General features: G+C 38.3%; 1 protein-coding gene across 9 annotated transcripts in view; it reads right to left on the reverse strand.

Annotated features, from left to right (window-relative positions):
• Positions 1 to 24200, reverse strand: part of LOC112556925 (phosphatidylinositol 4-phosphate 5-kinase type-1 alpha-like) — a 66424-nt gene that overhangs the window by 19085 nt on the left and 23139 nt on the right. For 4 of the 9 annotated variants that reach the window (XM_025226384.1, XM_025226387.1, XM_025226386.1 and 1 more), the window contains exons 12-16: positions 22821 to 22953; positions 19406 to 19493; positions 18601 to 18744; positions 10437 to 10587; positions 6864 to 6920 (exon numbers count right to left, since the gene is read on the reverse strand). In XM_025226384.1, coding sequence (XP_025082169.1) covers positions 6864 to 6920; positions 10437 to 10587; positions 18601 to 18744; positions 19406 to 19493; positions 22821 to 22953 — 573 coding nt within the window. Of the gene's footprint in view, positions 1 to 6863; positions 6921 to 7864; positions 9866 to 10436; positions 10588 to 18600; positions 18745 to 19405; positions 19494 to 22820; positions 22954 to 24200 lie in introns of those variants that run through there. The other 5 variants (XM_025226388.1, XM_025226392.1, XM_025226391.1 and 2 more) reach the window with 3 other exon arrangements.

Consider the following 24200-nt stretch of genomic DNA (forward strand, 5'->3'; position numbering starts at 1 on the left):
GGTTTTTATGTTTTAAAATTTTGAATACCATATTGGACTGACTATACTGAGAAAAGATATCCGTTAACATACAAACTCTGGCTATCAAATATTGTCAACATGCAATCTTTGGTCACCATCTATGGGTGCAATAAAAGTCAGCATTAAGCAGTGAAAAGCCTGGGTTCAGTTATTAAAAATATTGCTGGTAGTGAAGCTATGGAAGTTCGTCCCTTCTGACCACTTTTCTGCATTGTAATGTGCTGTTTTAGTTATTTGGAAAAGTTCTGTAACTTTATGGTAAATAAACAAAGCTTCTGAGCAGAAAGTCACTGGTCTGAGGCTTGCTTGGGAAATGTCCACAAATGCAAATCCCATAACATGGATGAGTTAAAATGTAATGACGAATGCTCAAAAGCCATTTTAATGTCAAAAAGAGCAAAGAATAAGGCTCCAACAATATTACATTTAATGTAGTACATCATGGACAATAAAAATACTTTTAAATGTTTCTTGTGGAAAACTTTCTAAAGATGGGTTGTAACTGTTATATTTCAAAACTACCTATTTTATTTCCTATTTTCTGTTGTTCTCGTGAGGGTCATATTAAGCCTGTTTTTCAGAGGAAAACTATGCTTCATAAGTGATAGTAGTAGTATTTATATCCCTTAACATGCAGTACATTATAGGTCATCTGCTTTAAAATCCATTCCAAACATATCTTTCATAGACTTTTTCAAAGATTATCCTACAATTTTTACTCAAAAACACAATGACCTTGAATTTTACTGCATTGATAAGCTTGTTCCCTTTACTTTGCTTCCCTTATCAGTTTCTAATTTTTTTATTATGACAAATGTTATTTTCTGTCAGCCATGCAGTAAGTGCTCATTTAAAGGTTTATAAAAGAACTATTATCATTAGACAATTAGACAATGACATATTCATCATGACTTTACACATTTTTTTCTTTTTTTTGCCAAGAACATGAACACTTTCACCCAAAAAATTCTGGAAAAGGATTCTTAGTACTTTTATTCCTAGGAAACAGAATTCCTCATGATCATGGAATAATGATCGTTTAAATCTTATTTCTGATGATGTATAAGACAAACTATGTCTGTAATTATCTTTGAGGCCTTTGTTGTTGTTAATCTGCACGTGTTTACAGTCTCTGTAATGTTTGAGTCCAATTAGGCAGTCATCAAATGTATTAATGTCTCTGTATTGCTTCTCTTTGCAAAATTTCACAAAAGTTGTGGTCTTATTTTAAAGAACTTATGGAATGCAATGGTTTTTTTTTGGTAATGAATGAATAAAGCTCAATGCAAGATACTGTTTCCTCAAGTCTGGGTGAATACACTCTTTCCATTCTCAAGCTACACACCTACAGACATCACCATACAAAGAATGTGGCTGAAATAATGATGTCATAATATGCCTAATTAACACTCAACTCTCCCATAATCAAATCCATGCACTATCCTGGTGTTTTTAATTTTGATCTTTCAATGATGATGTTTGTAGGCATGTATCTCATGAACAAAAGTGAGGTATTTATTCAGATTTAGGGAAACGGTATCTTGCACCCAGCACTGCCTAATCATTAAAAAAAAAAATTGCATCCCTCTAGCTCTTTAAGCATCACTTGCCGCATAGACATAAGCAAACATAAACCAAATATCTGTCATATTTTAACTAGCATGTACAAGATAAATTGTCAACTTACAGGCAAGAAGAAAACTAAGACTAAAAACAATAAAGGCTTGAACAAATGAAACAAATAAAATAGCAACTATTAACACATTTCTTGTAAAACCATTGAAAATCTTTGATACCAGAAAAAACATACATAAGGAACAAAAGGATGGAATAATCTTTGGTAACATAATGTATGACAGAATGTAGTGACATTCTTAAAAGCAATTCCAATACACAGCACATAGGCCACCACTTTGCAAGATGTGTATTAATTTTAAACATTATTCTATCAGAGATTGTAAAACAGAATGATAGATCATGACATTCACTTCCGCAAGTTTTGTGCCACAAGCACCCCAAAGTGGAGTCTGCATGGTTAGGTGAAAAAAATAGCAATACCAAATAAAAATTCTCAACACTGCAACACAATTTTATACAATTGCAGATATGTGCAGATATGCTTTTTGGGAAAGTCTTTTGATACAAATATGTTTCTCAAGTGACACACATAATGCCATATTATGGTGCTTGACTAGATGCATCAGGTATGATTCCACCGGACAGACGGAAGCGCAGATTGAACAAAGGGAAATGGGGTATAGAGTTGTGTGCTGCTAATGAACTGCCTTCAACAAGAAACAATTTAAAGAAGTTGGGTTAGGGTTATCAAATGCTTTATTTCCAACATATATGCAAGTGTGTGTGTGTGTGTGCGGGCCTGCACGTGCATGCTAAACCAAATTTGCCAGCACATGATCCTCAGTATGCCTCAGTGGCTAGTGATGTTTATTTTGCCAAAGGGGAGTGGTCCTGTGCACCATGACCATCACCTGACTTCAAGGTCTTAAATAACAGTGAGACTGTTGTTGACACTTTTTGATTGCAGGTTCATGACACCATAATGAACTCTATCTGTTGTTTGTTTCAAACTTAATGATGCAAAGTGATATTCTTCAGTGAGATGAATGTGTGTTTCCTCAATTACAGTATGCTGACAAAGTATGAGGCACAATGCTTTATACTTTTTAGTGATGTGCTATGCCTAAACTGTAATTTGTATTTTCTGGGATGTACGTAATCAAAGCTGCACTTAAAATGTATTATTTTCTGAAGCTGAATTTTTTTGTCCCATCATGAAAATGTAAACAGTGATTGTGAATTGAAGCATGGGGTGTTGTTCTTGTGGTCTTAGGTTTAGGTACAAGTAACTTTTTTATTTTGATCTTGTGTCATCTTTTTCATACTTATTTCAGTGTAAAACTGAAAATGTCGTCAGTCTGTTGGTGTTCATTGGTGTGGGTGCATGTGTGCGTGTGCGCTTTCTAGCATAAATCTTATGTTCTAAGTGTGTTTTATAAATCTATTATTAGTTATTCTGTGTTATGGTGATATGGGATTAAATATGTTGGTTGTGTTATTTCTTTTGCAAACCACACAATTTGTCAGTTATAATTCTCTTTTCCTCTCTGCATTTGTGTACCAGGCCTCACAGGCTTAAGAGCAACAAGTGGGTGGGGAAAGAACAAAAAAGTTTCATCTTTTAAAAAAAACCAAACAAAATCCAACACAGATAACCACAATTAATATACTTCAGGAAATTCTTTGTAAAACTCACAGAAATAACCAATTTTTATATTATTCCTACGCAACTACTAAAAGGTTATACATTCCTAGATCAAAAACAAGTGTAAATATGGGCAACTGTCCTAGCATTGGGCACTGTTTATAAGCAGTGTGTGTTCTATCCAGCCTTGTTTGCGCTTTTTGATGTCTTGGCTAGTGGCATTCTGGTTGGCTCTTTTCGACAGGCTGGAGGTCTTTTCAGGCCATCTTATTTCCAGAATATGGCGTAAGCATCGGTTGGTAAAAGTCTGCAGCTTGTTGTTGATGGTGTTTGTCACTCACCAGGTTTCAGAACCATACTGTAGGACTGCTTTCACATTGGTGTTGAAGATGCAGGTTTTACTGCTGAAGGATAATGCTTGAGAGTTCCAGATAGGGGCTTAGGCTGTTGAAAGCATGCCTGGCCTTGTTGTTGCGGCTTTTGATGTCATTGTCCGTTCCAAAGTCCTTGTTGACAATGCTCCACAGATACGTGAAGCGGTCTGTTTCTAGGATGTTCTCTCCTTGAAGCTGGATTGGGAGTTCCTGCTTGTTGTTGATTCTCATCACTTTGGTCTTCTATCTGTTGACCTTTAAGCCAGTCTTCTCTGCTTCCTCGGCTAGCTTACTCAGTTTGGTTTGTGCATATTGCTGCCAATGAGATAGAAGACTGATGTCATCTGCAAAGTCCAGGTCCTCTAGCTGTTTGTTGAAGGTCCACTGGATACCGCTGTTGTTGTCTTGGGTTGTCTAGCGCATAATCCAGTCTATGACCATCAGGAAGATTGTTGGTGATAATATGCAACCGTGTCTTACGCTGGTCTTTGCTACAAAAGGTTTAGTGAGCTTGCCATTGTGACTAACTTGGCAGGACGAATTTTCGTACAACCCTTGGATGATGTTTATGAGCTTAGGTGGAATGCAGTAGTGGATCATCAGCCTCCAGATGACGTCCCTGTCTACACTGTCGAATGCCTTCTCGAAGTCCACAAAAGTTATATAGAGGGAGGACTGCCACTCAAAAGATTGCTCAATGAGGATATGGAGGGTGGCAATGTGGTCAGTGCATGATCTTTCCTGGCAAAACCCTGCCTGTTCTGGTCTGTCTCTTGTCTAGTGCATTCTTCAGTCTCTCTAGAATTATCCTTGATAGGACTTTACTGGGGATGGACAGCAGCATGATCCCTCGCCAATTGTTGCACTGAGAGAGGTCTACTTTCTTTGGTAACTTGACCAGGTGGCCTAGTTTCCTGTCTGTTGGTACTAACTCTTGTTCCCAGATCTTGTGTAGAAAGGGCTGTAAAATTGTCGCTGTTGTTTCCGGGTCTGTCTTTAATGCTTCTGGGAGTACTATAGCAATTTATAAACCAGAAATGAAAGCTAAACCTAAAGTGGAATCATGTCTTTCAAAGTCTTTTGTGAGAAAAAAATAAAATAGCAAGTACTTTTTTTTTGTTTTATAGCTGGCATTGCAATTATGGCACTTTAATCCTATGATGAAATTATGGCATCATATGAAGGCAATAATAATTATTTTTCATGTGAAAGAGCTCAAGACTGATGGTGTACTTGGCCATGTGCACAGGTATACTGTAGGGAAAAATAAAGGTTTTGTGTGTGTGTGAGAGAGACCTTTCTCCTTTCTGATTATAGACTGCACAAAAAAATTTCTGGAGTTTAAAGACCAACTGATATTTTAATTTTTTTAAACATACTGTCATGGACCAGTCTGTGTCTGTGTTTTTCACAATATTTTAACCCTTTTGAACTGTATGCATTTGATGGAAATAACGTTTAGGCTCTCTGCATTTAGCATTAGCATAGAGATTTATCGAATAATTGCATTTTTAACAACTTTCTGACATGCTTTGCTCAGCCATACTGTAACTGTAAAGAGCAGGTGTTTGGTTGGACACTAGCTTATGTGTACATTAAAAGTATGCTTTGTGGTTTCTGATCAGGTGAAGCAAGGCATTGGTTTTAAATTTATCAAAAATATTAAATTTACCATTTTCCTTTTGCAATTAAAAGCTAATAACAGTTAAAACATGAACTGCTGAAATTTGGCATTGGCATTGTTGTTAGCTTATTAAAAAAATGAGTTGCAAATTTAAAAACGGTTATTTAAAAACTAACATGTCAATGCCAATAAATTTTTATTTTTGACATATATGAAGGCTGCTGTCAATGTGACAGCTTCAAGCTTGTGTTGATAAGGCACTGTCCAATCAGTAAGCCTCAGGCAAAACCCAGGCAAAAACTGCTGACCCTAATTTTGCACTTAAGTTAGTCTTTATTTAATTACTGCTATGTAAGAAAGTTATATATATATATGCTGCTGAATGCCAGTTGATCCTTAAAGTAAGAACTATGTATGCTTAAATACTAATTTAAAAGCCTCTTTATTTAATGATTGATATATTATTGATTACATTTTTGAAAGTGTCCAAAATGCACCATCTTTTAGGAATAGTTAATCCATTAAGGAAAGTGCCTGGACTGAGTTAATATGTAACCAATATGAGCTAGCTTTTTATCATGCAAGCTAACTTAAAATATACAGCAACTAAGCAATCATTCATAGAGTTCATATAGCATTTATAATATGGATAAGTACTCAAAGCGCTGCTGACTAGTGAGCTAGCATGCCAAGCAAAAAAAAGAACATCAGTTTTCTATATGGTCCAAACCCATATCCCTGTGTTCATTAATAAATAATACATCTATTTACAAAAATAACTGTTTGTTAGTGTTTTATGCCGTGCCAGCAAGTAAATCTATATTACGGCGAGATCTACAAAAATAAAAATAAAGCAATCAATGCATTTATTTCCTAACCATTGCACTGTCAGAATGATATGGTAATGACTTTACAAACAATGACAGCTAATGCTAGACTGAAATTTAGTGTAAACATGCTTTCATGAAAATTTAAGAATTTGCTAAATTTTGATCATAGTTAAGAGCAAACAATGTAAAACCATATTCCTTGTATCATATGATGAATACAGTTTCTAAAAGTAGACAGCACAAACAAAACAAATGGCACATGTTCTACAAATCCCAAACCGATTCACCTAATATGTGGACTCCCATGGTATACAATGATCTTTGCTTCTTTGATACACTAGACCATAAATTTCTCTAATATATGTTATTAATGGTGCACATAAGCAACGGTGAATATCAGTAAACATGCAAGAAAATTAATGATTGGTGAGGCAAGTCAGTACCACTGGGGCATCACAGAATGTACTGTGCACTGTTGTTTGTATCAAGTTTGTGTCTTACATGATGAAAGGATAGTGTAATATGCCAATGCCTTCAAACAATGAAAGTGTATTAAAATTTTTACCAAAAAAAAAATTCATCTCTAAGAATCCAGTCTTTAACTTTCTTAACAGCTGTAATTAAATAGTATAAAATAGTAAATAATTACATTAATGAATGTCATTCAGAATAAAGAAAATACAGTCTATAAAGAAAACGAAAAGAAAGCAAAAACTGAACAACGAAAAAAAATTAAATACATTCAATATCTACACTTGAAAGTTGCAAAATACAATGTATAACAAACTTACCTCATCTTATTATATGTACTTTGTTGAAAATAAGACAACTGTGGATATGACTGCTGCCTGTGCACAGGTTTGCAAACATGCACATGTATCCACACCTCTATGCTCAAGTATATTGTAAATTTCAGTGTGTACTTTTATGGCTATGATTTAATGACCCTAAAATGGGATAAATATGCAATGATATGCGACAGTTTTGAGAACATCCAAAGCATAAGCACAGATAAAAGAAAAAAAAAATTATAACTTTGTAACTCAGTCATCAAAAGCAAAATTTATTGAGGTAGTAAAAATTAGTTGTAAATAGTATGTCAAAATCTTTGTGAAGACAAACTTAGGAAGTACATAAAATTTAACTCTAAGACTGCCCTACCTAATCATTACTAAATGAGGCTACTTGATCTTCCAGCATTGATCTTCCAGCAGACTGACTTGATCACAATATGCCAATTAATGATGGTTTCTGCTATGATTTTATAATTCTACTCTATTCCCATTCTGTGATAGTCTTTTCAACTGCAAAATCCCTGGTTTCCCATAAGATTTAAATCTGCAGGGTTTATTAAATTTCTTTTCTTTCTTTTGTGCTCCTGAGAGCATGACTGTCAAACTTCTAGGTTTTCAGTGATTATGAAGTGGACCGTTTTCTCAATGTCTGCTTTGAAGCCCCAGTTCTTTTCTGCTAGTCTGGCTCCCTGAGGCCCCAGCTCTGTCTGTGTAGTGAGCAGACCTGCAGATGATCTAAGGGCCCGTCTTGAACTTAAAAAGTTGTCAGTGTGTGACAGCCCCAAGCAGTACATCTGTGTGTGCGTGGTTGGCAGTGTTCAGCGAATTAACTTAAAAACATCTTGAGTGATAAGCCATGCTAAGAGCTAAAATATGTTACAGTCTTTTTCAGAGCAGGCGCATGACAATTTAATGCATTTTAATGTAATGTATGGCATAAGAGGTATTTTTTCAAATAAAAGACTTTCTGAAAAAAAATGTAATATAGACCATGGATGTATGTTTTTCTAGTATTTTTATTTAATGAAACATTCCCTAAAAACAATGGAGTATGCACAGTGGTGAAGCCCAACCCTCTCCCCAGTGCCTTTTGCCTTTCCTGGGTTCATACTTAAAAAGCAAGAGCAAGTAGTTGCCATAGGGGGAAGTCAAAATCAAGGGAAGTATCCTTTTTTCCCTAAAGTAATGAAGCTGTTTAAAAGCCAAATCCTGGGCAAAACATGGAGGCAAGTTGCTCCAATGAATTAGCTGGGGCAAATGAACTGCCTCCAGATAAGAGCTCAGAGAAAACGGTGACAAAAAGTAATGTAGAGCAAACTCAGACAAATAATAAAATGAAACTATAATATCTGAGACAGATATATCCTAGTTTTTAAATGACAAGATCATAAGGATGTTTCAGTTTACAAAATGAACCCTGTAGAATGGATATAAAAGGTTGCTAGAAAAATTGAAAAACATCTTTCCAGGGTTCTTTTCTTCCTGTTCTACTAATTTCTTGCCCTGTGGCCTAAATACTACAAAAGTGCAAAAAAAAGAAAAAAAAAAAAAAAAGAAAAAAAAAAAGAAAGAAAAAAGGACTATGGGAGGATGAAGGTTCCTGTGATTGCATCTCCATTGGAATTATGCAAGTATTACCTGCTCTTTTCTGTTTCATGTTTTACTTGTCATATATTCTCTGGTTCCATTATAAATGAGATAATATATATTTCTTATGATCTACTACAGACATTCTTAACTGCAGTATCCAGCATTTTATTTCACTTCTTTGTCTTTAATGGTGTGCTTTTCCATGACATTCCACTTGAAGATAATGGTACCTATGGTAGACTATAAAAATCATGCTCTAAAACACAACTTTCAGGTTAAATTGCATTTGCCATATTCTGAATAAAACTTTGTCGTTGCCTGGAGAAATAATTGTGTTTTTGTTCTGATGATTCTACCTGGGTTCTTATGTTTTTACAGCTGTACACAAACTCATGTGACTGTTATTTACACAATATGGCTCATCTTTCAAGAGTTACCTCTCCCCATTCTGTTTCCAGGAAAAAACATATATAGGCTGACTTGGAAAATAAAGGACAACGCTCTAACTAAAATAGCATGAATGGCATGAAAAAAAGAAGCAAGAATGGTGTGTGTGGTGCAGGACATCAGCTATGCACTCTTGCACTCGTTCAAGTGCTTATTCTCACATTCATTTAAAATCTATTTACATAAGTTTATTAAGTCCAAAAACCCTGTTTTCTTGTAAACTCTGTAGTCTTTTTACCAAACAGCAATGCTGCGAGTACTATAAAAATTACAATCCCAGTGCCAGAAAAGTAAACAGATCAAACAAAAACAAAAGAAAACTTTCCATGAAAACAGTGGTCTGGAATACACTATAATTACTTGGAAAATTATATATATGTTTTTAAATGACAAGGGTACTAGAAATCCTTTCAGTTCAGTTCAAGCACTGGTGAAAGGGAATATTTCATCAGTAATTTGAAGCCATGCCCATATATTTTCAATTCCATTCATTAACATGAAAGAGTCAAGCTTTGCTTGTCTAGATGAATGAATTAAGCTATAATTCAATGATCATATGCACATTTTTGTAAATGTGAGAGAAAGAATAAGTGAAATTACATTTACACATCTATGTATATAAAAATCACAATTTCTATTTATCACTTTTAAGTAGTTAACTTTGGGTTGTTTGGACTTAATAGGAAATCATCCTACCTTGCAGAGAAAGAGTATTAATAAATGATTCAAAGAAAGGCATAAAGCAAAGGGAAAATGGAATGTGAAAGGGGGAAAAAAAACAGTGGGAAAAAGAATGCTTGCTGTTTCACACTGTCAGTCTTACACCCATACATTGTATTTCATTATACTTTATGCACTTAGCACCTGAATACAGAAAATATTAAATGAAATTACTGACCATCAATAGCCAAGCCAGCAATCTGCCTGTGGTAGGCATCTATACATGCTTACATGTACACATGCTGAGAAGACAGTAACCAGAGGTTGGGGGGCAATATTAGAACTGCTTCATTCTTCTTAAGGGGCTGCTTTTGGAAATATTACTCCTGCTATATGTTATTAGTCATTTACAAAAACAAATAACAACTAGCATTTCTAAAAAAAAAATAAAAAAAAAGGGTGAACCAACCTAAAGCAAAAATAGGTTTGTACTTCAAGGGATTGTGCTACCAGGCATGTTTGGAAATATCAGAGCAAAAGACTGAAAGGTTAAACAGAGTTATGGTTTTATAAAGATATTTTTACATCTATTACAGGCTAAAAATCTACCTAGATCCAAACCCGGAAATACATCTGGGAACTAAAGAATAGTGAACAATACTGCAAATGACTTGTCAGATTCATGTATACATCCAAGAGTTAGACCTCACACTCCAGTCTTCTCACACTTCACATATGGTATCCCAAACTTGAACCTATTCCTGCTAAAATAATAATTTAAAAGACATTTCAATCATTTTCTGCATTGTAGCTTCTTTTTCCAAAAATTTTCACAGATTTTCACAGATGAAAGCTCAATTCCCACAGCCTCACCTCCGACTGTCCATGTTTCCATTGATTGAAGACTGGGACTGATAAAGTCGATCGGCTGACAAACGGCCCGAAACTGGTGAGGCAGCTGTAAGTCTGGTAGCTTGAGTATCTGGTAAAAGGTCAGGCTTTCCACCAACAGCACCAGTTGCTGCTGCAGACAAAGAATAAAACTCTTTATCTGTTAGTTTCATATATCTTAGAATATCTACACTAATTAAGCTATACAGAAATATGTTTTTAACTCAGGGAGTTCCTTTAAATGTGCTTGTTATAAAAGCAAGTGCATGTACCAAAACTGCTTTGAAAGAAAGTTTGACAAAGGAAGTAACAGCAAATTTCACTTACTGAATATTTTTTTTCTAATTAGCATTCTTGACATTGTTTAACTGGTTGTTTCTAGCCATTGATTTTTAATTTTCTAGACCTAGTAAGTTCCTTTTGAAAAAAGCAAGTTAGTGATCAGATGTGTCTCATGTATTGTGTCTCAATGCACTTTAATTCAAGATGCTTTCCAATGATGAAGTCTTTGGTTGGTGGTGTTCAATGCCATACCAGCAACAAAAACTATATCACAGTGAGAGATTGTCAGATTTATGGAAACAGTATAAACACTATTTGCTGATGATATAGCAATAAAGCACTAAATAAACAATATAAATATAAACCAACCAAAAAATGGGTAACATAAATCATACAAAAAGGAAAGTAGAAACTTGAATAAGGGAAAAAATCCTGCTGGGACACTCTTTATGTCAGGATAAGTAATTAAAGATTAAAATTTATGACAGTAAAGCTACTTAGACACGAAGGACAAACTCAAGAAATCAGCCTCATTGAAGGCCAGAATGCAAGGCATTGGTCTGGCCTATCTGAAATCTACATACAACTTTCTCAAACTAATGCAACAACCAAGAAGGTGGTGATAAAGACAGGGAAAGATGGCATGCAGTGTATTCTGGTCCACTGTATCCCTGTGGCACTTCCAGGACTGAAAATAAGGTGTCAAGGAAAGACTTAAATTGTGATGACTTCAAAGAATCGGGTGATAAACTGGCATATGTTTTTAAAAATTCTTTTTTTCTCTAGACCACTTTTGCAGCCTACCTGTTGTAAAGTGGTGTGGCACTGCAGAGACTCCTGGGTTATATATCCTTGTTTTTATTTGCTGACATACAGTATTCTATGCAATTTTGTAGTCATCTTTCAGCTAACAGTAAAATGCAGAGCAAGTTTGGTGTCTGGATTATAGTGTTATATTTATGTACTTGCATACTGAATATGGTACTTTAGTAACAGGAAACATGTAGCCAGTCACTGTAGCTCACATGCTGCAGGCCTACTCTTCTCTTGCTGTTCTCACCTATGCTACCTTAATCCTCTCTACCTGACTGGCTTCCTTTTTCAGCAGGTCAAGAGTGTGATACTCTTGCTGGTGACCTCAACAGTGTATACAAAAAAAGGAAATGTAGCAGATGAGAAGGTATTTGTAGCAGATTCAAACAATGTGGCAGATGAGGAGGTATTTGTAGCAGATGAGGAGGTATCTGTAGCAGATTCAGACAATGTGGTGCCAAATCCTCCTTCCCTCCATCATTCTCAGTCTATCATGAAGAAATAAGTTTAATAAGCTCAAAGCAGTCTATCACTAAGAAATAAGATAAATAAGCTTAAAGCAGTCCAAGTTTCCAGAGACATGCCTGATCATTGCTTGATGATGCAAGATGACTGTGGCTGGAGGTTTTATTAGCCCTCTCTGACTTGACAGAAATCCAAATAAGGCTGGAAAACCTTGAGGTGGTGGTGCTTGTATCTGTATGTTAGATCCCTGGTGCAACAACATTACCATTCGCCAAAGTGTGTACTAAAGACATTGAACTTCTCTTGTCTCATTGTGGCTCATTTTTTTTTATCTCCCTTGAGAAAATTTTTATAAACTTGTGGCATTACACCAAGCAGAGATTACAATAAAGCTGCTAAGACTGTTGGCGATACTGTACATCAAAAAGAGACTATCCTCTAACAATCAACATGCAGCAATATACATAATGCTTGGCAATGATTGAAGAAACTGAAGCCCCAGCACACTGCCACCTCTTCATAGAATGTTTCAGCAGTTTGACCAGCTTACTACATTCTCTTTGAAGATGATGACTATACAGTTCTGCACCATGTGTCCTGTTTATCTTCAACTGACCCTGTCCTCTAGATCTCTAAACAGATGTAGTGACTTGTTAGTATGTGTTTGCGCATATATGTATATTCTGGTTTTTTATTTTGTATGTATTTTTAAGGTGGGTGGGTGTAGGTGTGTTTATAGGAGAAATGTAAGTGCTGCAAGTGTGCATGAGCATGAACAAGTGTGTGTTTGAACAATGAGCTGTTGCTTTATGTGTGACTGCAAGATGGTCATAGCTTTTTTTTGTGTGATTGTATGATAGTCATGAGATTTTTTTTTTTTTGTTGCTTTGTGTGTGACTGCATGATGGTCATTTGTTTTTGTGGTCTTTTCTTTTAGAGCATAAAGAGCTACTCTGTAAAAGAATTTGTCTGCATACATTTCTGTACACAGAATTTCCCTGGCTCCTGGGTGATCAGCACACACTTGCTAACTCCAACCTTGTACTCATTGACGACTTGAATTTTTAATTTAACTATTGTTCAAATCATTTTATAATGTGTCTAAAATCACTGATACAAGTTTACAACTTTTTACACCTGACCCAATAGCCTACACACATACACCATCACATCACTGGTTGAAAAGGCCTGTTCCATCTGTGATCTTTCAGTGTCCAACATGTACTGATTGGACCATTTCCCAGTGTCTTTCCTGCTGTATCGCAGATTGTCTACCTGCCACATGGCTGATTATAAAGTGCTTGATTATTTCTGCAAAAACCTAACAAGCCAATAAACAATGTTTGTCAAGTAGGGATTTGTTTCAGACTGTGGGCCAGATGTTAGGCAAGCACAATGATAACTCCACTCTACCTACTACCATTTCTTTAGAACAGATACCTGACATGTTCTGCAAATATTTTCTTGGAAAAACCCAACACTATCAGGGCAGGACGGAACTAATAGTCATATAACCCTAGTTTAGATGCGCTCTTGACCAAGTCCTGCTCTCGTGATCTTTTGTATGAGTGTCTGGAGTCAATGGTTTCAGTTATCATGTGCATTATCCTTGAGGGTGGTGCTTTCCCCTCACTGCTTCAGCATGCTGTTGTTATCCTATTTTTCACAAAACCCCCTATTTGTATCTAAAGTACTTGAAAATATTGTGCTGTCCAACTCCTTTGCTTAACTGCAATCTACTTGAACCATTTCATACAGCCTATTGTAAGAATCCTTCAAATGCTATTGGCAAATGACTTACTATCTGGTTGCAACATGGATCCCATCCTATTGTCAGTGCAAGATCTGTTGACTGCAATTAATACACTCAATTGCGACATCCTACTCCAGTGCCTTTCTGCTTCTATCTGATGGATTACATCCAGGCTGTGCTAGTTGTGAGCAACACATCTTTGCTTGCTTGTTTGAAGTAGGAGCTATGTTCCTAAGCCTCTTTTATTCACACACAACCCCTTGGTTTCACCATTTGCCATTTGAGCCAGCAGTATCACATGTATGCTGATGATGCACAGCAGCTAGCATCTGGTCTCACTTCTAAGCACCAGCACAAAGCAGACTTCGTGAGTCTGGATTTCCATCAACTGAAAATTAATAACGACAAAATTGACAAAAACCTCTGCAAACATGCCATACTCTGTAACTTATACTGGGATGAACATCTCTCTTTCCATCCAGAGCACTGGTATCATCATCGATGCTTCATTATCTTTAGAATCCCTACAGTTACACATCAATACAGTTCACTTTCCTTGAGCTAAAAAAGGATCATCATCATCATCATTCCTTGTTACTCCTCAAGGAGCATAGGGCCGCAACAACACCTCGCCAGCGAACCCGGTTTTGAGCAGCCCCCCTCAGTTGGGCCCATGTGGTTCCGGCAGCCTTTGCCTCGCTCTCTACTGATCTTCTCCAAGTCTGTTTTGGCCTCCAACTTTTCTCTTCCCTGCGGGTTCCAGTCAAGTGCCTGCCTGGCAATGGTGTCGGCCGGTTTGCGCAGGGTGTGTCCTATCCAGCCCCACTTGCGCTTTTTGATGTCTTGACTAGTGGCATTCTGGTTAGTTCTTTCCCACAGGCTGCTGTTTGAGATCCTCTCAGGCCATCTTATTCTCAAAATATGGCGAAGGCATCGGTTGGTGAAGGTCTGGAGCTTGTTGTTGATGGTGTTTGTCACTCTCCAAGTTTCAGAGCCATACAGTAGGACTGCCTTCACATTGGTGTTAAATATGCGGGTCTTGTTGCGTAGGGATAATGCTCGGGAGTTTCAGATGGGGCGCAGACTGTTGAAAGCATGCCTGGCCTTGTTTATGCGGCTTCTGATGTCTTCGTCCGCTCCACCATCCTTGCTGACGATGCTCCCAGATATGTGAGCGGTCTGTTTCTAGGATGTTCTCTCCTTGAAGTTGAATTGGAAGTTCCTGCTTGTTGTTGAATTTCATCACTTCGGTCTTCTTTTTGTTGATCTTTAAGCCGGTCTTTTCTGCTTCCTCTGCTAGCTTGCTCAGTTTGGTTTGTGCATGCTGCTGCCGATGAGATAGGAGACTAATGTCATCTGCAAAGTCAGGTCTTCTAGCTGTTTAGTGAAGGTCCACTGGATACCGGTGTTGTTGTCTTGGGTCGTCTGACGCATAACCCAGTCTATGACCATCAGGAAGATTGTCGGTGATAGTATGCAACCCTGTCTTACACCAGTCTTCATTACAAAAGGTTTAGTGAGTTTGCCATTATGGATAACTTGGCAGGATGAGTCTTCATACAATCCCTGGACGATGTTTATGAATTTAGGCGGAATACCATAGTGGTTCATCAGTCTCCAGATGACGTCCCTGTCTACACTGTCGAAGGCCTTCTCAAAGTCCACAAAGGTTATATAAAGGGAGGATTGCCATTCGATGGACTGTTCTAATGATGATACGAAGGGTTGCAATATGGTCAGTGCATGATTTGTCTTGGCGAAACCCTGCTTGTTCTGGTCTCATTCTCATGTCTAGTGCCTTCTTCAGTCTCTCTAGTATTTATCCTTGTCAGGACTTTGCTGGGGATGGACAGCAGCATGATTCCCCGCCAGTTGTTGCACTGGGACAGGTCTCCTTTCTTTGGAAGTTTGACCAGGTGGCCTAATTTCCAGTCTGCTGGGATTAGCTCTTGTTCCCAGATCTTGTGTAGGAGGGGCTGTAAAATTGTTGCTGTTGTTTCTGGGTCTGCCTTTAATGCTTCTGGAGGTATGCCGTCCGGGCCTGCTGCTTTGCCATTTTTCATGCTTTTGATAGCTTTGATGATTTCTGTCTTAGTGGGAGGGCTGGTGTTGACGTGAAGTTGTTCAGTTGCTGGTGGTATGTCACCACCACCAACTGGTGCCACCACCAACTGGTGCACCACCACCAACTGGTGCAACTTACCTTGTAGTGGTGTGGTGGCTTGTGTGCCTCAACGACCCACAGAGCTATGTCGGCGGGAGCCTTGTGCTCCTGGCAGGTCCAACCAAGCCGAACAGGTCTGTCAGGGTAGAGGCCGGACTAAAATGTTGCACCCTGGCCCTCCAGGTTGGGGGTTTTGCTATGGGTTAACAACCCATTCAAGTAAAACATCAACTGTTACAGAAACTGCAACAATATCGCAACAGGGGCCTGGTCAGGAAGATTCCTCTCCAGAAGAGCTCATGACGCAGGCTGGTGAAAGCCCTAGGGAAGCCAGCATGCCGACTCATCTTCTGACGACAAGGCAAAAAACCAGGATAGGGACTGGAATATCAGAACCCTTTATGAAAGTGGCAAATCAGCTCAAGTAGCGAGGGAAATGAGAAGATACAATATCACGGTCCTCGGGTTATGTGAAACCAGATGGAATGGAAGTGGGCAGGCCAGACTAACATCAGGGGAAACCATCATTTACTCTGGCCACAAAGACCTGGACCACGGACCATTCCCAGGGAGTAGCACTGTTGATGTCAACAGAGGCAAACAAAAGGCGCTGAGGGCCTGGGAGCCAGTTTCACCACGGCTCATGTCTGCAAGATTCAATGCTAAGGAAGGAAGACTACCATCATCCAGTGCTATGCACCAACGAATGCCGCAGAACGAAGAGGAAAAAGAAGATTCTATAACTCCCTGCAGTCTCTTCTTGACCGCACACCAAGAAAGAGATCTGAAGATTATCATGGGAGACCTAAATGCCAAAGTGGAGATGACAACACCAACAGAGAGCTCATCATGGGAAGACATGGCGTCGGCACCTGCAATGAAAACGGGGAGCTCTTCATAGACTTCTGCGCTTTCAACGACCATGTCATTGGTGGCACTGTATTCCCACACAAGAATATTACACAAAACAACGTGGACTTCCCCAGATGGCCAAACGGAAAACCAGATTGACCATATAACAGTTGGTCGAAGGTGGAGAAGGAGTCTCCAAGATGTCAGAGTGAGAAGAGGAGCAGATGCTGCTTCAGACCACCACTTCTAATAGCAGTCTTCAAGATCAAGCTGAAGTCCTTCATTGATACAGCAGGCAGACCACATCTCAAGTTCAATACCCAGTACTTCAAGAACAAGGAGACACGGGAAATTTATAACTGTGAAATTAAGAATAAGTACGAGGCCCTTTCAGGATTGGCGAAGAATCTGTGGAAGAACACTGGTCAACACTCAAAAGAATTTGGAAGTCAACCCTGTACAGATGTTCTAGGAAAGAGGGAAAGAAAAACATAAGGAATGGATAACCCAAGAGACCTGGGCAAAAGATTGAATCAAGAAAGGACTGAAAACAGAAGCTCAACCAGTGCCAAGACCAGCAAGAGAAAGAAGGTCTCAGAGCGAAATACTGGGAAGCCAATCGCCAAGTGAAGAGGTCGGCAAGGGAGGACAGAAGACGCTTCACCCATGAACTAACAGAGGAAGCAGAGACAGCAGCCACACAGGGAAACATGAAGAGATTATATGAAATAACACGAACTCTGTCAGGCAAGAGCGTAAACTCAAACAAGCCAGTGAAAGACAAAAACGGCAAGACCATAACAAATGATGCAGAGCAAAGAGACCGCTGGATGGAGTACTTCGAAGAGATGCTGAATAGACCTCATCCAAAAAAGGATCAGTCATGTCCAATCCTTTCTGTCAGTTTCTGCCAACAAGAAGCTCATGTGTTGTCCCAGCTGAATTACTGCATTCTTTGCTCATTGGTCTCCCTGACTGCCTCAAGGACAAAATTCAAAGGGCTCTGAAATAAAGCCACTCATATTATCTTCTAGAGGTGAAGTGCAGATGATGTTACACTCCTTCAAACTTCAGAGGCTGCCACTTTAAGCTTGCATTGTTTATAAAATTACAGAATTCTAGTTCTACCACTGTCTTCACAGCAAAACATACTCATGCCTCACAACCTGAGTTGGTCTCTTTGATCTGCTTGTGCTGCTCTCCTCTCTCTGCCACACGTCAAATAGGAAACATGGCAAAACTCTCTTTTTCCTTCTCAGGCCCCACTGTTTAGAATTTTGAGCTTGCATTCACAAGGGGATAACAGTGGCTGAACATAACATGATAAACAATTACTGAGTGCCAAATTAGTAATAACAGCTGACACAAGACTCTCTTTACATTTGAAGCCTTGCAACTGTCTGGCAAATACTGTTCTTTCACTTTTTTGCTGATGAACTTCTTTTATTGCACTCTTCTCATTTTCCTTTGCTACAAGCTTGATTGGAGTTATGTGTGTTTATGCAAGAACCAGTTTCTTTCTTGAAGTGGAGGGGGCATATTCATGTCTCCTAAAATCATTTCACTCCCCTCCCCTATTCTCCCAGTTGCAAACACTGTTAAATGAAAGCACCCATTAGTCTCATAAACTTCCCACTTGTTCTTATTTATTTTTGATAGAATCTTACAATTTTAAAAAGAATCTTACCACACAATTTTGGGTAAGAACTTTTTTTTTTACTGTTAGGTAGTAATGAAATGGGCTGTTTTTTGTTTTGTTTTGTTTTTTTATTTTAGGAAAGAAATGAAGACAGAGAAAAAAAAAGTTGGGATATCACCTTGCTCATCCGAAAAACTTATTGTGCGTAAAGTCTTTTCCTTATCAGGAATCTTTGTTAGCTGCATACCACCATCATCTGTCAAGGTCTGTGTTCTTGTTCGTGCAGATGCTCCCTTTTTCTTTGAAGGAGAATGCTTCAAGGCTGTAAATAGAAAAGATTGTTTTAATTTTAGTTGAGAATTACATAGTCAAATACTCATAAAGTTTTTTTTAAAACTATCCTTAGATAGTTAAGATACTTTACTTAATTATTTTACATAATTTTGAGATGTACACAAGTCACACAGGAAGCAACTGACAAAAGACTTCATTAAGGTAAAAACAGTTAAATACGCACTCAACACGAAAACAAACTGTACTTCGCTATCAGTTGTCCTTAATACCATGGAGACGATGGAGAGTCCTCTACTATAAGAAAGGTGTTCACAGAATATATATATACCTAGTTAATCTACCTCCTTTCATCAATCTAGATGGCAGGGAAAGATGGTAAGGTAGGAATGGCAGAATACCATTTATTGGTCTAGCTAGTAAATGAAATCTTCACATCAAACAAGACATTCAAAAGACAGGCAGTCAGAAAGACACAGAAAGATGGCATTAAATTATTCCTGCTCGGCAAGTCTCTGTGCTTCTACCAAAGGGAATAAACACAGATTGTAAGGACAGACTTACAGCCTAAGACATCTGCATCAGCAAAGAACCAGGTGATAGACCAGAAGATTGGTTGTCTGCTCTGCTTAAACATTGCCTAGGATGAATGACAAAAGCTTATAAAACAGTACATATGTTAAGCATTGTACCTGTGGGAACTTTTTTGAAGACCTGTGTTGCCATGAAACTCATGAAGCGCTGAGCATAGAAACTTGGTCGATGAACTGAAATTGTATCCTGCAAGCATATAAATTAAATCAGATTTTTAGCATGTAAGTTTAATAATAAGGATTTGTACAGTGCCTTTCACAAAATTTGCTCGGAGCGCTTTACATAAATCATATGTAGACTAAATCATCAACAACCATGCACCCATATTCACATATAACAGACTTGTGCACTTCTACAATATACAATCACTCATACACAAAAGATTTACAGAAACATGCATGCTTAAGGTCAGGACAGCGTCACAGTGAAGCCATTGTTCTGAAAAGATGCCCCTTAAGTTTGGACTTGAAGGTGGTAAAATAATCAGAGTGTCGAAGGCTGATGGGTAATCCATTACAAGCTGATGGGGGCTTGGTAGAAGAAAGATCTCTGTCCATATGTCTTTGTCTTAGTTGGTGGGATTTGCAGAAGCCTAGTGTCAGAAGATGAGCGAAGAAGTCATGCAGGCATAAAGATGGGAGTGAGTTCGAAGAGGTGCTGAGGACAAGTGTCATAAATAGCAGAGCAAGTCAAAGTTGGAAGTTAATAGGCTATACAGTCCATAACTGACAGCCAGCAAAGACAGCGAATGATAGGTGAAATATGTTCATATCTAGATGGTCTGCAGATAAGACGAGCAGCCCTATTCTGGATCCTTTGAAGTCAATCAAGAAGATACTTAGGAATTCCAGCTAAAAGAGAAATTAAAATAGTCCATCTTTGATAGCGCAAAGACAAAGATTAAAGCTTTAGTTGCATCAGTGGTGAGGTAATGACGAATGGTACTGATCCTACAAAGTTCAAGCTAAGCAATTCAGGATGCCATGCAATTTATTCTGGCCTAGAGTATCTTAGAAGTGTTGCCACAGGGGCTTAATTAAGGCCATGAGAATAGATTTATAGCCAGATGCCACTAGTGATTACAACTGACCACAAGGTTGGCAAGCGATCTTGGAAGCCCAGTTTGATTAAACATTGCCTGGGATGCCAGCATGTTGCAACAAAGATTGTTATGGAGCTGAACCATGAGTGGTCAAAAGAACAGGAACGAAGAGCTTGGAGAGCAGATACAGAACCTGAAATGATTAATAAGATCAGTAAACATGTCATGGTACAAGGTAGTAAAGTCAAATGAAGTTGGGACAAGAGAAGATGGGCATCCATCTGCAAGATGGGTTGAAGATGCTTGTTGCTGCAAACAGGACAGAACTGCTGTCACAGCTACAGGTCCACAATGTGGAACTTTGGAGCTGTCCTTAAAAAGAGAAAACAGAAACCAGGATAGAAATAACTTTCTGGAGGTGTTGGAGAAAGATATCACTGGTGTCACATTTTTTTTTTTAAAGTTGTAAGGTTAAGATGAGTCTCAGGAACAGAAAGAATCCAAGGTGGAGCTGGCAGGAGAGTGGGAGGCTCTACCTGTTGGATATCCAGTTGATGAGGCACAACCTGAAAGGATAATTGTTATGGCTCTGTGGCATGAATGGCATACAGGGCAGCATGCCAAGGATGAAAAAGAGCACAGTGGACAAGATTTCCAGGGTCAGCTTTTAAATGACAGACATGGGATAGCATAAAGTTTTGACAACAAAGAGAAAGTTGTGGTTTATCTGTATACAGTGGTACCTCGACATACGAGTTTAATTCGTTCCGTAACCTTGCTCGTATGTCAAATTGCTCGTATCTCAAAGCAATTTTCCCCATTGAAATTCATTGAAATGCCATTAATCCGTTCCAGCTTCCAAAGCACCACCTCAGTTGTTTTTGTTAAGTGTTTTTGAATAAGAAAAAGTGTATTTACAAGAAGAAACATTTATTTATGAATAACAAATACATATTCTATAAAAACATATTAAATTCTTCGTTTGTGGAAGTGTGTGGGATCTGCTTCAGCAAATCACCGTAAATCGCTCGTGCCTTCTCACACATGATGCTTTGTGTTAAGGTTCCTCCTTGAAGCTGCTTCTCTGTCACCCACACAGTCAATAGTTTCTCCATCTTTTCATGGAGAGAAGTCCGGAGCTTAGAAATTATTGTAACGCCCTTAGCTGGCGTTGTACCCTTTATCAACTCCTGTTTAAGCTCAGAACATATCATTGATGTGCTACACCCGTAATCATCGCCAAGTCAATTACTCGCACACCTTGCTCATGTTTTTTCTACGATTTCGCGCTTTAATTCAATAGACATCATCTTCTTCTTCGGACCCATCGTTATAAAAATAAATGTGATAATGTTTTGTAAATGTACAAAAAGCAAAAAAACGCGAATCCAACTTATCAAAAATGCTTCGAAAACGAGGGAAACAAGCACACAGACTGACGTCTAGTCTGAGGTGGGAGAAACTGTTAGACGCTGCACACGACCCCAACATCCGCCCCGCATGTTGGGGTCGTGTGCAGCGGTGTAGTGTGCGATTCCTCGTATCTCAAATCTTGCTCTTATCTCGAAGCAAAATATCGCTCACTCGGCGGCTCGTTTCTCAAAACACTCGTATGTCAGGGCACTCGTATGTCGAGGTACCACTGTATTAATTTTATAGAGGAGTGGTGCAAAAGGCACAAAGACAGATGTAAAACCCATGAAGGTAAATGGGATCAAGAAGTTTGAGATAGGAATCTCAAGCAGAGCCAGAAACGATGGAACCATAGTCTGGCTTGCAGCAGACCAGTATATGATAAAGTGAGACCATGTAGTAAGCTTGTCAGCTATCGTGGCCGAGTACCTGAAGAACATCCAAAGCATTGAGATAAGAAAGGCAGAGGGGACTAGATGCATGGAAGGATATTTTACAGCAAAAGATGCCCCCTAGAAATGTCCTTTTCTGGACCACTTTCAGTATCATGCCTTGGACATAGCTTTTGGAAACATCCAGTTTACATAAGTGGATGCCTACTGACTTTGTTGTAGCTATTTTTTCACCCACTTTTGCACCCTGTTAATGCACACTGAAGATGGCGTTCAAGACATGGTAGAGATCTGTCCTAGATGCAGAGAACAAAATCATCTTCATATAGCAAGACATCTAACCTTAACTGTCAGATTTCAAGTCTGAATCAGTTTTGACATAATTAGGATACAGTAAAACCTCCACTTTAAGACCTTCCATATTGTGACCCCCTCTTTGATACAGCCCACAAATTTTTCACAGACATATTTCATCATAAAACCATCATCTTTTTTATGACTAACTCTCCAATGTGACTTATTGACAAGGTAGTTTTCTATTATGACTTTTTTGCATAAGTAATTTGTTGAATAAAGAAGTATATTTTAAAATATGGCTGTGATGATGTGATTTGGGGCCACCTCCATGCCTTTTCTGCATTCAACCACTGAAAAAAAGTGACTCACCCCATCTATCACCATTGCCTTCATGGTGTGTTCTAGTCTCTTCTTCAGACGATAAGACTGCAATATATCAATGATACCAAGATACAGTAGTAGCCTCTCTCCTCTGATATTTTTAGCTGGGATTCCACCTGGTCTGAAAATAACCAATTATGAACATAAAAAAGACTGGAAAAAATCATCTGTGGGCACTGATAGGATTCACTTTTTTCCTTGTAATAAAAAAATTCTATGGTTACTATTTTGTACTTTCATTTCCTCAAATAACATAAAATATCATTCCTAAGATGTTAATGGTCAGTGTGTACACTGAAGCTTGTGAAGTAAACCACAGCAAGTTTTCTATTTTTTTTTTTAAGGGAAATGGAAGACTGAGGAGATTTTATGCTAACACTGTTATTCTCAAACAAATGAAAGCAAATAATAGCCTTTTTTAAGTTCTGCCACAGTAGGCATGCTAAAAAATAAAACACCTCTATAAGTAAAGCAAACCTTAGTTTAAATATGAATCGTAAACTTATGGCCTTGGAAAACGCCCCTGCTATCATTTGCTAGAATTTCAAAGCATTTAGGGGATCTTATCCTTCATTTTAATATTTTGAGGGCACTAAAAAAAGAAAAAAAAAATCAAGGAAACCTTTGTGCCACAGTAGCTTAATTATCAGGATAATAAGCCATGGATAATCTTCAGCTTCCTCATGATCATCAGTTAGGAATTGCTAACAAAGAACTTCTAGCAAAACAGAAGACTGCTGCCCCAGCCAACAGACTTTTAAAAGGCACTAGACAGAATGAAAGAAGGGCTGTGGTATGGTATGAAAAGATTCAATACAGAAGATGGTCTGATCGAAACCATCATGGTGCTGTACAAGAACAAAAGAAAACAAAGGTGCTCCTCATTATCCACCATGGATAGTAATTTCAGACCATAGTGGATCTTTGTCAAGGGTCTCTGGACTATTTAATATCTTTAACAAACATAAGATGCCCTCTTTGACCACCACACTTCACTCCACTGCTGGAAGACCATTATGCAACTTGGGTTTTGGTGACCTCATCGAGGTGCAGCAACAATAAAGCTGTTTTCTATTGTCCAAGTCAGAACAGTTACATGATTTCTTAAGAATGATGGCAATTCACCACCGTCTTGTGCTTGCACTTCATATACTTTTTCAGCTCCTTTTTCTTGTCAGATTTAGTTTATCAGCTGGATTTCACTTTCAGGGCTGATTAAAGGGTGAATCTGTCTGTGTTGACTATGGCACCAAGCATGGTAAGTGGTTCAATCATTAACCCCAATCAATATCTAGATGTCTTTCATTTATTTATGAATCTCTAGCTGCTTCAGACTGAATTTAAGCCCTGTAAATGTTAGCTAGCTTT

The sequence above is a fragment of the Pomacea canaliculata genome, linkage group LG2 (genome assembly GCF_003073045.1).
Source record: "Pomacea canaliculata isolate SZHN2017 linkage group LG2, ASM307304v1, whole genome shotgun sequence".
Taxonomy (NCBI): Eukaryota; Metazoa; Mollusca; class Gastropoda; order Architaenioglossa; family Ampullariidae; genus Pomacea; species Pomacea canaliculata.